We start from the raw sequence: 16325 nt of genomic DNA, 5'->3' as shown, positions 1-16325 counted from the left end.
TGTGAAATGTCAGAATAATAGTAGAGAGTGGTTTATTTCAGCTTTTATTTCTTTCATCACATTCCCAGTTGGTCAGACGTTTACATACACTCAATTAGTATTTGGTAGCATTGCCTTTAAATTGTTTAACTTGGGTGAAACGTTTTGGGTAGCCTTCCACAAGCTTCACACAATAAGTTGGGTGAATTTTGGCCCATTCCTCCTGACAGAGCTGGTGTAACGGGAGTTAGGTTTGTAGAACTCCTTGCTCGCACACACTTTTTCTGTTCTGCCCACAAATGTTCTGTAGGATTAAGGTCTGGGCTTTCTGATGGCCTCTCCAATCCCTTGACTTTGTTGTCCTTAAGCCATTTTGACACAACTTTGGAAGTATGCTTAGGGTCATTGTCCATTTGGAAGATCCATTTGCGACCAAGCTTTAACTTCCTGACTGATGTCTTGAGATATTGCTTCAATATATCCACATAATTTTCTTACTCATGATGCCATCTATTTTGTGAAGTACACCAGTCCCTCCTGCAGCAAAGCACCCCCACCACATGATGCTTCCACCCCCGTGCTTCACGGTTGGGATGGTGTTGTTCGGCTTGCAAGCCTCCCCCTTTTTCCTCCATAACATTAACGACGGTCATTATAGCCAAACAGTTCTATTTTTGTTTCATCAGACCAGAGGACATTTCTCCAAAAAGTGCGATCTTTGTCTCCATGTGCAGTTGCAAACCGTAGTCTGGCTTTTTTATGGCGAATTTGGAGCAGAGGCTTCTTCCTTCCTGAGCGGCCTTTCAGCTTATGTCAATATAGGACTTGTTTTACTGTGGATATAGATACTTTTGTACCTGTTTCCTCCAGCATCTTCACAAGGTCCTTTGCTGTTGATTTGCACTTTTCACACCAAAGTACATTATTCTAGGAGACAGAACGCGCCTCCTTCTTGAGCGGTATGATGGCTGCGTGGTCCCATGGTGTTTATACATGCGTACTATTGTTTGTATAGATTAACATGGTACCTTCAGGCGTTTGGAAATTGCTCCCAAGGATGAACCAGACTTGTGGAGGTCTACAATTTTTTTTAGGTCTTGGCTGATTTCTTTTGATTTTCCCATGATGACAAGCAAGAGGCACTGAGTTTGAAGGTAGGCCTTGAAATACATCCACAGGTTCACCTCCAATTGACTCAAATGCTGTCAATTTGCCAATCAGAATCTTCTAAAGCCATGACATCATGTTCTGGAATTTTCCAAGCTGTTTAAAGGCACAGTCAACTTAGTGTATGTAAACTTCTGACCCACTGGAATTGTGATAAAGTGAATTATAAGTGAAATAATCTGTCTGTAAAAATTGTTGTAAAAATTACTTGTGTCATGCACAAAGTAGATGTCCTAACCAACTAGCCAAAGCTATAGTTTGTTAACAAGAAATTTGTGGAGTGGTTGAAAAACAACTTTTTAATGACTTCAACCTAAGTGTATGTACATTTCCGACTTCAACTGTATTTACTGTTTTCATAATGTATTTACGTTTTCAAGTTCTGGTGACAAATCATGCATTCCTATTCATCCATAGTGTCACACCCTGACCATAGTTTATTTGTATGTTTCTATGTTACACATAGATTGTAATGGACACATATGATGTGTGTAAAATAATTTTTTGAAGGTTGTACTGATTATGATGAGCTAATGCTAAGGATGGCCTAGGAATGCCAGGTATGTGGGGCACCGAGTTTGTTGACATTATACAATGCATTCTGGTTGTCACGTAAACGTCTGTCGAACCAAAGATGTTATAACAAAATGAGGTGAGGGATGGTTCACTCATCTTTCGAGTAAACTTCCGGAAGTGAATGATGGGAAGTGAGTGATGGTAGACAACACCCCCCCCCCCTGTCAACTTGCCTATTACAAACAGATCAAACTCATCTAGTCTCATTTTATCTTTGGTTGACCAGTAAAATGAAACATGGCGGTGTCCACAAACTACCCATCGGATTTCTTTCTATTTTTGGAAAGAGTTATATGAAATTATTTTGATCAATGGTAAGCTCACCCGTAATTTCTATTGTCTAATTAATATTATGGTTTCTATCAGCCGAGAGTTAGTTGAATATGACCGCTTGTGTTAAGTCAATCTTTCCTCAGTTAGCACTAGGACTAATGTGGCCTACATTTTACGGTTTGGATGATTGTGTTATGCTTTTGCCACATCTGTGGATGTCTGAACATTGCATCCAAAAATAAAATGGTCACATTTGTCAGGACTGTTTGCGCAAAATGTTTGTAAAAAACAGTGTTGCCCGCTCAAACGCTGACTGTTGGGTCAATTGAAGCTGGACGTTCTTAATACATTCTAGTCACTGTGGTTTGAGTGTACGCTGCAGGGACCACTGTAGAATGATCACACCCTGTTTTGGTACGCGTCAAATTAATGTTAAAAAAAAGTTTTCTTGAAATCAAAACAGATGAAACATTACGGAGTCCTGGAAAGGCCAAAATGTCATAAATATATACATTTTTATAAATTATTTCCCAATTTATGCTTTTAGATACAGTATATACAGTGGGGCAAAAAAGTATTTAGTCAGCCACCAATTGTGCAAGTTCTCTCACTTAAAAAGATGAGAGGCCTGTAATTTTCATCATAGGTACACTTCAACTATGACAGACAAAATGAGAAAAAGAAATTCCAGAAAATCACATTGTATGATTTTTAACCTCTTGATACTACCCGATTTCTGAAAATTGCAAATGAAATGAAAATAATATGCCTGCTCTTAAGCTTAGCCTTTTCTTAACAACACTGTCATCTCAGATTTTCAAAATATGCTTTTGAACCATAGCAAATCAAGCATTTGTGTAAGAGTATTGCAAGCTAGCTTAGCATTTTGCGTAGCATTTAGCACACAACATTTTCACAAAAACCAGATAACCAAATAAATAAAATAATTTACCTTTGAAGAACTTCGGATGTTTTCAATGAAGAGACTCTCAGTTACATAGCAAATGTTCAGTTTTTCCTGAAAGAATCTTTGTGTAGCAGAAATCGCTCCGTTTTGTACATCACATTTGGCTACCGAAACGAACCGAAAATTCAGTCACCAAAACGTCAAACTTTTTTCCGAATTAACTCCATAATATCGACTGAAACATGGCAAACGTTGTTTAGAATCAATCCTCAAGGTGTTTTTTCACATATCTCTTCATTGATATGCCGTTCGTGGAAGCCTGCTTTCCCCTCAGAATCCCATGGAAAAATACCAGCAGCTGAAAATGACGCACCAATTTCGACGGAGGACACCAGGCGGACACCTGGAATATGTAGACTCTTATGGTCAATCTTCCAATGATATGCCTACAAATACGTCACAATGCTGCAGACACCTTGGGGAAACGATAGATAGGGCAGGCTCATTCCTGTCGCATTCACAGCCATATAAGGAGACAATGGAAAACAGAGCCTCAAAAATCCTGCTCATTTCCTGGTTGCCGTTTCATCTTGTTTTTGCCTGTAGCTCCTGTTCTAGGGCACTCACAGACAATATCTTTGCAGTTCTGGAAAATTCAGAGTGTTGTCTTTCCAAAGCTATCAATTATATGCATAGTCGAGCATCTTTTTGTGACAACATATCTTGTTTAAAACGGGAACGTTTTTCATCCAAAAATGAAATAGCGCCCCCAGAGTTTCATTAACCTCGAGCGACGAGCAATCCCGTATCCGGGAGCGTAATCATAGCCTCAAAGCGCATTTCCATAACGCAACGTTTCCTATTCATGAAAATCGCAAATGAAATGAAATAAATATATTCAAACACAAGCTTAGCCTTTTGTTAACAACACTGTCATCTCAGATTTTAAAAATATGCGTTACAGCCAACGCTAGAAAAGCATTTGTGTAAGTTTAGCATGGCATAATGCTATGCTAGGCTGTGCTGTGCTGGCAGCAGGCAATAGAATTCAGCCAGCAACATTTTCACAAAAATAAGAAAAGCAACCAAATTAAATCATTTACCTTTGAAGAACTTCAGATGCTTTCACTCAGGAGACTCCCAGTTAGATAGCAAATGTTCCTTTTTTCCAAAAATAATAATTTTGTAGGTGAAAAACTTTGCGTTTGTTCATCTAGCTTGGCTAAGAAATCGACAGAAAAATACTTCAACTATAATGCATTAGCATAACACAACTTTTTCTATTCATGAAAATCGCAAATGAAATGAAATAAATATATTGAAACACAAGCTTAGCCTTTTGTTAACAACACTGTCATCTCAGATTTTCAAAATATGCTTTTCAACCAAAGCTACACAAGCATTTGTGTAAGAGTATTGATAGCCTAGCATAGCATTAAGCCTAGCATTCAGCAGGCAACATTTTCACAAAAACAAGAAAAGCATTCAAATAAAATCATTTACCTTTGAAGAACTTCGGATGTTTTCAATGAGGAGACTCAGTTAGATAGCAAATGTTCATTTTTTCCAAAAATATTATTTGTGTAGAAGAAATCGCTCCGTTTTGTTCATCACTTTTGGCAAAAAAAAAAAAAAAAAATTCATTCACTGCAACGCCAAACTTTTTTCCAAATGAACTCCATAATATCGACAGAAACATGGCAAACGTTGTTTAGAATCAATCCTCAAGGTGTTTTTCACATATCTATTTGATGATAAATCATTCGTGGCAGTTGTGTTTCTTGCAAACGGAAAAGTACTGCAGCTGGAGATTACGCAATAATTGCAACGGAGGACACCAAGCGACCACCTGGTAAATGTAGTTTCTTGTGGTCAATCTTACAATGATATTCCTACAAATATGTCACAATGCTGTAGACACCTTGGGGAAAACGTGGAAAACGTAAGCTGACTACTAGCTCCTCCACAGCCATATAAGGAGTCATTGCCATGAGGCGGTTTCAAAAAATGCGGCACTTCCTGATTGGATTTTTATCTGTTTTTTTCTGTAACATCAGTTCTGTGGCACTCACAGACAATATATTTGCAGTTTTGGAAATGTCAGAGGGTTTTCTATCCAAAGCTGTCAATTATATGCATAGTCGAGCATCTTTTCGTGCCAAAATATCTTGTTTAAAACGGGAACGTTTTTCATCCAAAAATTTAAATAGCGCCCCCTTTATCCAACTGGTTAATGAATTTATTTGCAAATTATGGTGTAAAGTAAGTATTTGGTCAATAACAAAAGTTTATCTCAATACTTTGTTATATACCCTTTGTTGGCAATGACAGAGGTCAAATGATTTCTGTAAGTCTTCACAGGGTTTTCACACACTGTTGCTGGTATTTTGGTCCATTCCTCCATGCCGATCTCCTCTAGAGCAGTGATGTTTTGGGGCTGTTGCTGGGCAACACGGACTTTCAACTCCCTCCAAAGATTTTCTATGGGGTTGAGATCTGGAGACTGGCTAGGCCACTCCAGGACCTTGAAATGCTTCTTACGAAGCCACTCCTTCGTTGCCCGGGCGGTGTGTTTGGGATCATTTTCATGCTGAAAGACCCAGCCACGTTTCATCTTCAATGCCCTTGCTGATGGAAGGAGGTTTTCACTCAAAATCTCACGATACATGGCCCCATTCATTCTTTCCTTTACACGGATCAGTCGTCCTGGTCCCTTTGCAGAAAAACAGCCCCAAAGCATGATGTTTCCACCCCCATGCTTCACAGTAGGTATGGTGTTCTTTGGATGCAACTCAGCATTCTTTGTCCTCCAAACAGTTGAGTTTTTACCCAAAAATTCTATTTTGCTTTCATCTGACCATATGACATTCTCCCAATCTTCTTCTGGATCATCCAAGTGCTCACTGTGTGCTCACTGTATGCTCGCATGCGCACACACCCCAGTCATACCCCTGTTGGGCCTTGTTAAAGGGTCAATAGTACAACCCCCCCAAACGTGATGCTGAGCAGTTCCGTACGCCTGGCCACAAATTACACACACACTCAATTACACACAAATTACACACAGACTCAAACATAATACAGAAATTAACTGCAGGGATCTGAGTGGGGGATAGAAAGAGTCTGAGTCTCAGATGGAGAGAAAGACCAAAAGAGAGGAAGAAAGGAGAGAAATTTGAGTATTTCCTGTGTGCCCTGGAGGAGTGGGTGGTTTATTGGCCTATTAGATATCTGGGATCTGGGTGTATGTTCGAGTTCATTCCAGGAGAATCAAACCGCTAGTTAGGCAGTCTGTGAATGACATTGAAACTGTTGTTAAGGATGACACATCCCAGACATAATGAAAGCACTAACATTCATTAAATGACCGATCCTTTATTACAATTTTGTTCTCGTCTTGCTGTTGCTCTGCCATCATCGACGCAATCTCTCATTGATTGTGACATTCAAAGTACCTATGAATGCCATATGTCACACTTATAACACTTACACTACCTCTCCTAAAATATGTGTTCTTTGTTCCTTCCCTGTAGGTGCGTAGCCAGGGCTTAACATAGGAGCTAAAGTTTCTGCCTGTTGAATGCTTTATAACACTCTATGCATTGCTTATATGGCTTTATGTCGCTAAGTCTTTTCTATTCTCTCCTCCCTGTAGATGCATCGCATTCCAGGTCAAATAGCCCTTACACAGCCTGGATGTGTGATGGTTTATTATCCTGTTGAAAAGCAAATGAGTCGCACTAAGCGCAAACCAGATGTGATGGCGTATCAATGCAGAATGCTGTGGTAGCCATGCTGCTAAAGTTTGCCTTGAATTGTAAATAAATCACAGACAGTGTCACCAGCAAAGCACCATCACACCTCCTCCATGCTTCACGGTGGGAACCACATATGTGGAGATTATGTGTTCATCTACTCTGCGTCTCACATAGACATGGCGTTTGGAACCAAAAATCTCAAATTTGGACTCATCAGACCAAAGGACATATTTCCACTGGTCTAATGTCCATTGCTCGAGTTTCTTGGCCCAAGCAAGTCTCTTCTTATTGGTGTCGTTTAGTAGTAGTTTCTTTGCAGCAATTCGACCATGAAGGCTTGATTCACGGATTTGAGATCAGGTGATTTTGGGGCGGCAAGTAGCCTAGTGGTTAGAGCGTTGGGCCAGTAACCAAAAGGTTACTAGATCAAATCCCCGAGCTGACAAGCTCAAAATGTGTCTTTCTGCCTCTGAACAAGGCAACAACCCACTGTTCCTAGATAAGAATGTGTTCTTAACTGACTTGCCAGGTTAAATAAACTTATTTTTTTATCGCCAGGGCGTTACAGAGCAGTTGAAGTGTATCAGTCTGACGAATGCTTTGTTAGTGCTACGTACGCTTATAACACTATAACACTCTCGTAACCCAAGTTTTTATATTATTTCCTCCCTGTAGGTGCGTAGCCAGGGTGTAACAGAGGAGCTGAAGTGTCTCAGTCTGTTAAATGCTCTGGATAAAGACCAAGACATCCCAGAGAACCTGGCTCAGCTGTTTGGAGAGCCCTGCATCAAACTGGCCGAGGGCATCAAGGCCTACATCTCTAAGGTAAGAAGAACACAAATGTAGTGCTCAATGGCAACATATTCCCTAGATAGTGCACTACTATATGACCCTGCATCAAACTGGCCAAGGGCATCAATACCTACAGTACCAGTCAAAAGTTTGGACACACCTACTCATTCAAGGATTTTTCTTTATTTTTACTATTTTCTACATTGTAGAATAATAGTGACACCATCAAAACTATGAAATAACATATATGGAATCAAGTAGTAACCAAACCATCTCAATTGGGTTGAGGTCGGGTGATTGTGGAGACCAGCACTCAATCACTCTCCTTCCAGATCAGATAGCCCTTATACATCCTGGATGTGTGATGGGTCATTGTCCTGTTGAATGCAAAGGATAGTCCCACTAAGCACAAATGAGATGGGATGGCGTATCACTGCAGAAATCTGTGGTAGCCATACTGCTAAGGTTTGCCTTAAATTCTAAATAAATCACAGACCGTGTCACCAGCATAGCACACCCACACCATCACACCACCTCCTCCATGCTTCACGGTGGGAACCACACATGCAGAGCTAATCCGTTCACCTACCCTGCTTCTCACAAAGACATGGCTGTTGGATCCAAAAATCTCTAATTTGGACTCATCAGACCAAAGAACATATTTCCACTGGTCTCATGTCCATTGCCGTGTTTCTTGGCCCAAGCAAGTCTCTTCTTTTTATTGGTCCTTTATTAGTGGTTTCTTTGCAGCAAATCGAATTCATGCAGTCTCCTCTGAACAGTTGATGTTGAGATGTGTCTGTAACTTGAACTATGAAGCATTTATTTGGGCTGCAATTTATGGTAAGTCTAAGGCTGGTAAGGCTGGTAAGTCTAATGAACTTATCTTCTGCTGCAGAGGTACCTCTGGGTCTTCCTTTCCTGTGGCGGTCCTCATGAGAGCCAATTTCACCATAGCGTTTGAATGGTTTTTGTGACTGCACTTGAAGAAATGTTCAAAGTTATTGAAATTTCACGCATTGACTGACCTTCCTGACTTTGCTTATTTGAGCTGTTCTTGCCCTAATATGGACTTGGTATTTTACCAAATAAGTCTATCTACCTTGTCACAACACAACTGAAATGGCTCAAACGCATTAAGAAGGAAAGAAATTCCACAAATTAACTTTTATCAAAGCACGCCTGTTAACTCTTGTGTTTTTTCCATGTTTTTGTTAATTACCCAATGTTCGCGTGTCTGATGGACACACAACGTTATTGGGTTTTTAAAACAATACAGCCATAACGATTTACTTAAAAATACTGAGATGTTGACTGATATCAGTTACAAGCCATTTAGACAGCATACATGGTTAATATTTGCCATTTACCTCTGCTAGATCAAATTTATCAATAATAATTAGCACTATTCGTTTATTTGAAATTAAAAAACTTAACATCAAGACAACGGTAGAATAAGTCATGTTTATCTTGAACAAATATAAATGAACTGAACTAACTGGAAGGACCCATTTTACATACAGTATTTTATGGAAATGATAAATGAGCCCCATTGAACACAAATTAAGGCCTGTCTACACACCACATGAGGGACAGATTTTTTTTTGCTATGTGTGTGTTGCAAATGTATTTCTTGCACTTGATGCATGTGTACTGTCTTCCTGTCCTTCTTGGGTCCACACACATCACAGTGCTTCTTCTTGTTGCTACAATCTAGAATGATGAAAACACTTCAGGAATTTTAGTAACATCTCACTCACATGTATAGTTACTGCAGGCCAAGGTAAGAGAGTTGGACACACACACATGCAACAACATCACCCACACATTCTTCCGGTATTGGAGGTGTTATTTCTGTGGGTCGGGCGGATGGGGCACCAGCATCCTCCTCCTGAATCCTCCTCACGATGGCTGCAGATGCTGGGGTCCTTGGGATATGTTGCCTCTGGATTTGAGGTCATACCAATGCCTTGCCCAGCTCATCGAGAAAGAGCCATACTGCTTGATTGTGGTAAGGAGCCTCACATGCAAAGTATTTATTTGTTATGTCTCTCCCCCAATTTGCACCTGGCTGTGGTAGTGTGGGAAATACAGAATTGTTTACAATGTATCGAAATAATGTATTGTAATAAGTGTGCAGGTTCCCGCAAGACGTGTGTAATTTCACACACTACAAAGGGTAAAGAGTGCGAGAAAAGCGGGAGACAGGCAGGGAGTGAGACAGGTTATTGTTGCTATGTTGAAACAGCAGGCCCCAGATAGGAGGAAGACAGAGTGAAGGCACACAGAAAACCTTTTTGTTGAATTTTTAATTGTTTTCATCTACACACACACTTTTCCACACTTTTATTACTTTTATTTCCGTCCAGTGGACCCGAACACCACATATGTCATGTAAATATGTAGGGGTGTGCACAGTGTGTACTAAATGACGATGTGTTATTTTACATATTATTCACAGAAAATGAGCCAAGGCCAATGCGTCTCAGGTTGAAAAAAAAATGTTTTACTTTAGTAAACATTGAAAATTGGTCCCACAGACCTGAACAACACACAACGATTAATTGAAATGCATTCCAGGTATCTACCTCATGAAGCTGGTTGAGAGAATGCCAAGAGTGTGCAAAGCTGTCATAAAGGCAAAGGGTGTCTACTTTGAAGAATCTCAAATATATTTTGATTTGTTTAACACTTTTTTAAATTACTACATGATTCCATGTGTTATTTCATAGTTTTGACGACAATGTAGAAAATACTAAAAATAAAGAAAACCCTTGAATGAGGTGTGTCTTTTGACTGGTACTGTACATCTCTAAGGTAACGCAGGGCCCTACTACATAGGGCCCTGCGACAAACTGGCCAAGGGTATCAAGGCATACATCTCTAAGGTAAGACCTCACAGATATAGGCTATGCCCCCTATCCCTACAGATGTTTAATGTCCCCTATCCCTACAGTAGATAGTTAAGCAATAAGGCCCAAGGGGCTGTGGTATATTGGCCATCCTGTATACCACAAACCCCTGAGGTGCCTTACTGCCATGATAAACTGGTTATCAATGTAATTAGAAGAGTAAAAAGTAATATTCTGTCATACCCAATCAGCATTCAGGGCTCGAATCACCCAGTTTACTTTTGCCTAAAGGCTTGTGTGTATGGACATCCCAATAGCTAGCACAGCCAATAGAATGGTTAGCTGAGAGGAGATTCCATATTCAAAGCAGTATACCTTGATACAGTGCATTTGGAAAGTATGAGTATGACCCCTTGACTTTTTCCACATTTTATTAGTTTACAGACTTGTTCTAAAATGAATCTTAAATGTTTTTTCTTATCAGTCTCCACACAATACCCCATAATAACAAAGCAAAAACAGGTTTAAGAAATGTTTTTGAGAAAGAAAAAAAAAGAAATAACGCAAGTATTCAGACTCTTTACTCAGTACTTTGTTGAAGAACCTTTGGCAGCGATTACAGCCTCATGTTTTCTTAGGTATGACGCTACAAGCTTGGCACACCTGTATTTGGGGAGTTTCTCTCATTCTTCTCTGCAGATCCTCTTAAGCGCTGTCCGGCTGGATGGGGAGTGTCGCTGCACAGATATTTTTAGGTCTCTCCAGAGATGTTCGATCGGGTTCAAGTATGGGCTTTGGCTGTGTGACTCAAGGATATTCAGAGACTTGTCCCGAAGCCACTCCTGCGTTGTCTTGGCTATGTGCTTAGGCTAGTTGTACTGTTAGACTAGGGCAAATGTTCACCTTCTGAGGTCCTGAGCGCTCTGGAGCAGGATTTCATCAAGGATCTCTCTGTACTTTTCTCCGTTCATCTATCCCTTGATCCTGACTAGTCTCCCAGTCCCTGCCGTTGAAAATATCCCCACAGCATGATGCTGCCACCCCCATGCTTCACCGTAGGGATGGTGCCAGGTTTCCTCCAGACCTGACGCTTGGCATTCATTTTATGCCTTTGTCATCACCTGTAAAAACATATATATTTTTGAATTCTATCACACCAGAGTTCTATTGTGCAGCCAAGTCGAAGGACTGTAAATAATCATATAGATTCACACCTGTGTTCTACAAATAAATAGTGGATTGGTCTGAGGAAGCCAATGTGCCCTGTGTGTGACATTGAAACGGTAAATAGTTAAAAAATTATACATTGTACAACTGACGAGCCAAATACTAGGTGCAGATTGGCTGACCAATCCACTATTTATTTGAAGATCACTGGTGTTCAGGGAACATTCCACTGGCTGTCAGCATGAAGGTTCTCTACATACATTCCATTCTGTGTGAGTGCACAGCAAATTTACGGGTGTTAAATCTAAGTGTTAGGGTAAAAAGGGTTTTGAGTGTTGATTCTAGTGGGGTTTCCACCAGTGGGATTGAAATCGACACCACCTACAGTGAATAAATTAAGTGTTATTTGAATCACAGTGGAATCACCACTAACTTGACTGTGTTGAGTTCATTTACGTTAACTCTTTGATTTTGGAAAAAGAAATGAGGGACCTCATTATCACATAAATCAACTGTTATTGGTTGCATACACGTGCTTTGTATTTTGCAGATGTTACTGCTGGTGTAGTGAAATGCTTGTTTTTCTATCTAATATTACACAACAGTACACACATCTATAAGTAAAAGAATGGACTTAAGAAATATAGAAATGTTAGGACAGAGTCTATGTGTAAATATATACAGTGCATTCAGAAACTATTACGAAAGTATATACGGTATATCGGGGTATTTGGAAAAAGCCACAGATGTTTTTTCATACCATTGAAACGATTTCTTTGAAGTTTTTTAATAAAATAAATTGGAATATTTGTAGGTACTTTTTAAGTAAATACCTGCAGTCATGTTGTGCAGATTAAGAACATTGCGTTCTTCATTTCACCGGTCACGTTATTATGAAGCTTAACTTCTTCGATATAGGGGGCGCTCTTTTAATTTTTGGATAAAAAAGCTTTCCCGTTTTAAACAAGATATTTTGTCACGAAAAGATGCTTGACTATGCATATAATTGACAGCTTTGGAAAGAAAACACTTTGACGTTTCCAAAACTGCAAAGATATTGTCTGTGAGTGCCACAGAACTAATGCTACAGGCGAAACCAAGATGAAATTTCATACAGGAAGTGCCCCAGATTTTGAATGCGCTGTGTTCCAATGTCTCCTTATATGGCTGTGAAAGCGCTAGGAATGAGCCTACACTTTCTGTCGTTTCCCCAATGTGTCTGCAGCATGTTGACGTATTTGTAGGCATATCATTGGAAGATTGACAATAAGAGACTACCAGGTGTCCGCTTGGGGTCCTCCGTCGAAATTATTGCGCAATCTCCAGCTGCGTGCATTTTTCCATTTGGTTCAGAGGAGAAAGGCAACTGCCACATCATCGAATAGATATGTGAAAAACACCTTGAGGATTGATTCTAAACAACGTTTTCCATGTTTCTGTCGATATTATGGAGTTCATTTGGAAAAAAGTTTGGCGTTGTAATGACTGAATTTTCGGGGTTTTTTCTTAGCCAAACGTGATGAACAAAACGGAGCGATTTCTCCTACACAAATAATATTTTTGGAAAAACTGAACATTTGCTATCTAACTGAGAGTCTCCTCATTGAAAACATCTGAAGTTCTTCAAAGGTAAATTATTTTATTTGAATGCTTTTCTTGTTTTTGTGAAAATGTTGCCTGCTGAATGCTAGGCTAATGCTATGCTAGCTATCAATACCTCTTACACAAATGCTTGTGTAGCGATGGTTGAAAAGCATATTTTGAAAATCTGAGATGACAGTGTTGTTAACAAAAGGCTAAGCTTGTGAGTGAATATATTTCTTTCATTTCATTTGCGAATTTCATGAACAGTTAACATTGCGTTATGCTAATGAGCTTGAGGCTATGATTACGCTCCCGGATACGGGATTGCTCGACGCTAGAGGTTAAAGTAGTCCCCAGTCACGTGGTGTTTGTTTACAAGCACACAAAGGCGAGAGACCGGAGCCTTCTGAGTCACTCATTGTTGTGCAGCATGCGCCAGGTGATCTAATTACTGTATGGAATTCACAACTAAATGCTTGCCATATAGATATTTTATAGCTATTAAGTTAACTGACTAAAATGTACTAAATGCTTTGCAGTTGAACATTTGGTTTGCTAATTTAGCTAGAAAGCTAACTAGCTACTAAGGGTTAGATCAAGCATTCGCTTGGTAACAGCAAAGAATCTACTCCTGGATCAGGAGCCTTGCTGGCAAATTTTTATTTATGCCTGCAGCAAACTGTGAGTAGCATTTTTGAATTACTTGTAAACTTGTATAGTTTAGGTCAGAAACTGTACAAAATGTTTGCAATGCGCTAGGTAGCATTTAGTTAGCATTCTTTATGGGATGTTACATGTACTTGTTACTCTGTAATCCGAAGGATAGCAATGCTATCAGTGGAGTTCGAAAATAGTGCTCCTTGTGTTCAGTTCCACTATTACCGCATATCCTGGTATGGCACAAGGTTGGTATATAGGTATGACAATCTGGATTAGAGGTCGACCGATTATGATTTTTAAACGCCGATACCGATTATTGGAGGACAAAAAAAACCGATGCCGATTAATCGGACAATTTTTAAAAGTTATATACACTGCTCAGATTAATAAAGGGAACACTAAAATAACACATCATAGATCTGAATGAATGAAATAATTTTATGAAATACTTTTTTCTTTACATAGTTGATTGTGATGACGACAAAATTATCAATGGAAATCAAATTTATCAAACCATGGAGGTCTGGATTTGGAGTGACACTCAAAATTAAAGTGGAAAACCACACTACAGGCTGATCCAACTTTGATGTAATGTCCTTAAAACAAGTCGAAATGAGGCTCAGTAGTGTGTGTGGCCTCCACGTGCCTGTATGACCTCCCTACAATTTCTGGGCATGCTCCTGATGAGGTGGTGGATGGTCTCCTGAGGGATCTCCTCCCAGACCTGGATTAAAGCATCCACCAACTCCTGGACAGTCTGTGGTGCAGTCTGTTGGTGGATGGAGCGAGACATGATGTCCCAGATGTGCTCAATTGGATTCAGGTCTGGGGAACGGGCGGACCAGTCCATAGCATCAATGCCTTCCTCTTGCAGGAACTGCTGACACACTCCAGCCACATGAGGTCTAGCATTGTCTTGCATTAGGAGGAACCCAGGGCCAACCACACCAGCACAAGAGGTCTGAGGATCTCATCTCGGTACCTAATGGCAGTCAGGATACCTCTGGCGAGCACCTAGAGGACTGTGCTGCCCCCCAAAGAAATGCCACCCCACACCATGACTGACCCACCGCCAAACCGGTCATGCTGGAGGATGTTGCAGGCAGCAGAACGTTCTCCACGGCGTCTCCAGACTTTGTCACATCTGTCACGTGCTCAGTGTGATCCTGCTTTCATCTGTGAAGAGCACAGGGCGCCAGTGGGAATTTCTTGGTGTTCTCTGGCAAATGCCAAACGTCCTGCACGGAATTGGGCTGTAAAGCACAACCCCCACCTGTGGACGTCGGGCCCTCATACCACCCTCATGGAGTCTGTTTCTGATCGTTTGAGCAGACACATGCACATTTGTAGCCAGCTGGAGGTCATTTTGCAGGGCTCTGGCAGTGCTCCTCCTGCTCCTCCTTGCACAAAGGCGGAGGTAGCGGTCCTGCTGCTGGGTTGTTGCCCTCCTACAGCCTCCTCCATGTCTCCTGATGTACTGGCCTGTCTCCTGTTAGCGCCTCCATGCTCTGGACACTACGCTGACAGACACAGCAAACCTTCTTGCCACAGCTCGCATTGATGTGCCATCCTGGATGAGCTGCACTACCTGAGCCACTTGTGTGGGTTGTAGACTCCGTCTCATGCTACCACTAGAGTGAAAGCACCGCCAGCATTCAAAAGTGACCAAAACATCAGCCAGGAACCATAGGAACTTAGAAGTGGTCTGTGGTTACCACCTGCAGAACCACTCCTTGTCTTGCTAATTGCCTATAATTTCCACCTGTTGTCTATTCCATTTGCACAACAGCATGTGGAATTTATTGTCAATCAGTGTTGCTTCCTAAGTGGACAGTTTGATTTCACAGAATTGTGATTGCCTTGGAGTTACATTGTGTTGTTTAAGTGTTCCCTTTATTTTTTTGAGCAGTGTGTGTGTATGTATGTATGTATGTATGTATGTATGTATGTATGTATGTATGTATGTATGTATGTATGTATGTATGTATGTATGTATGTATGGTATGTATGTATGTATGGTATGTATGTATGTATATGTATATGTATATATACACATATATTTTTGTAATAATGACAATTGCAACACTACTGAATGAACAATGAACACTTTTATTTTAACTTAATATAATACATATGGGCTTTTGGATGGGTGTTCTTGACCTCTTGGAACTACCCATCCAGGAGAATTGTCATCAACTGACACTAATTAGCATAACGCAACGGACAAATAATATTCATATTCATGAAATCACAAGTGAAATATAGTGAAACACAGCTTAGCCTTTTGTTAATCGCCCTGACATCTCAGATTTTGAAATTATGCTTTACAGCCAATGCAAGACAAGCATTTGTGTAAGTTTATCGATAGCCTAGCATAGCATTATGTCCAGCTAGCAGCAGGAAGCTTGGTCACGAAAATCAGAAAAGCAATCACATTAACCGTTTACCTTTGATGATCTTTGGATGTTTTCACTGACGAGACTCCCAGTTAGACAGCAAATGTTAATTTTGTTCCATAAAGATTATTTTTATAGCCGAAATACCTCTGTTTGTTCTTCATGTTTGGTTGAGAAATTCACCGGAAACTGCAGTCACGACAACGCCGAAAAA

At 40.3% G+C, this 16325-nt stretch overlaps 1 protein-coding gene across 1 annotated transcript in view; it reads left to right on the top strand.

The window, feature by feature from the left end:
- The window catches only part of tnfsf10l (TNF superfamily member 10, like), a 72560-nt gene that overhangs the window by 18446 nt on the left and 37789 nt on the right, over positions 1-16325 (top strand). Inside the window, exon 2 of the mRNA XM_064940110.1 lies at positions 7336-7485. Coding sequence (XP_064796182.1) covers positions 7336-7485 — 150 coding nt within the window. The remainder of the gene's footprint in view (positions 1-7335; positions 7486-16325) is intronic.

The sequence above is a fragment of the Oncorhynchus masou genome, chromosome 27 (assembly GCF_036934945.1).
Source record: "Oncorhynchus masou masou isolate Uvic2021 chromosome 27, UVic_Omas_1.1, whole genome shotgun sequence".
Taxonomy (NCBI): Eukaryota; Metazoa; Chordata; class Actinopteri; order Salmoniformes; family Salmonidae; genus Oncorhynchus; species Oncorhynchus masou.
The sequence above is the reverse complement of the archived record's forward strand: the minus strand, read 5'-3'. Positions and strand labels throughout refer to the sequence as shown.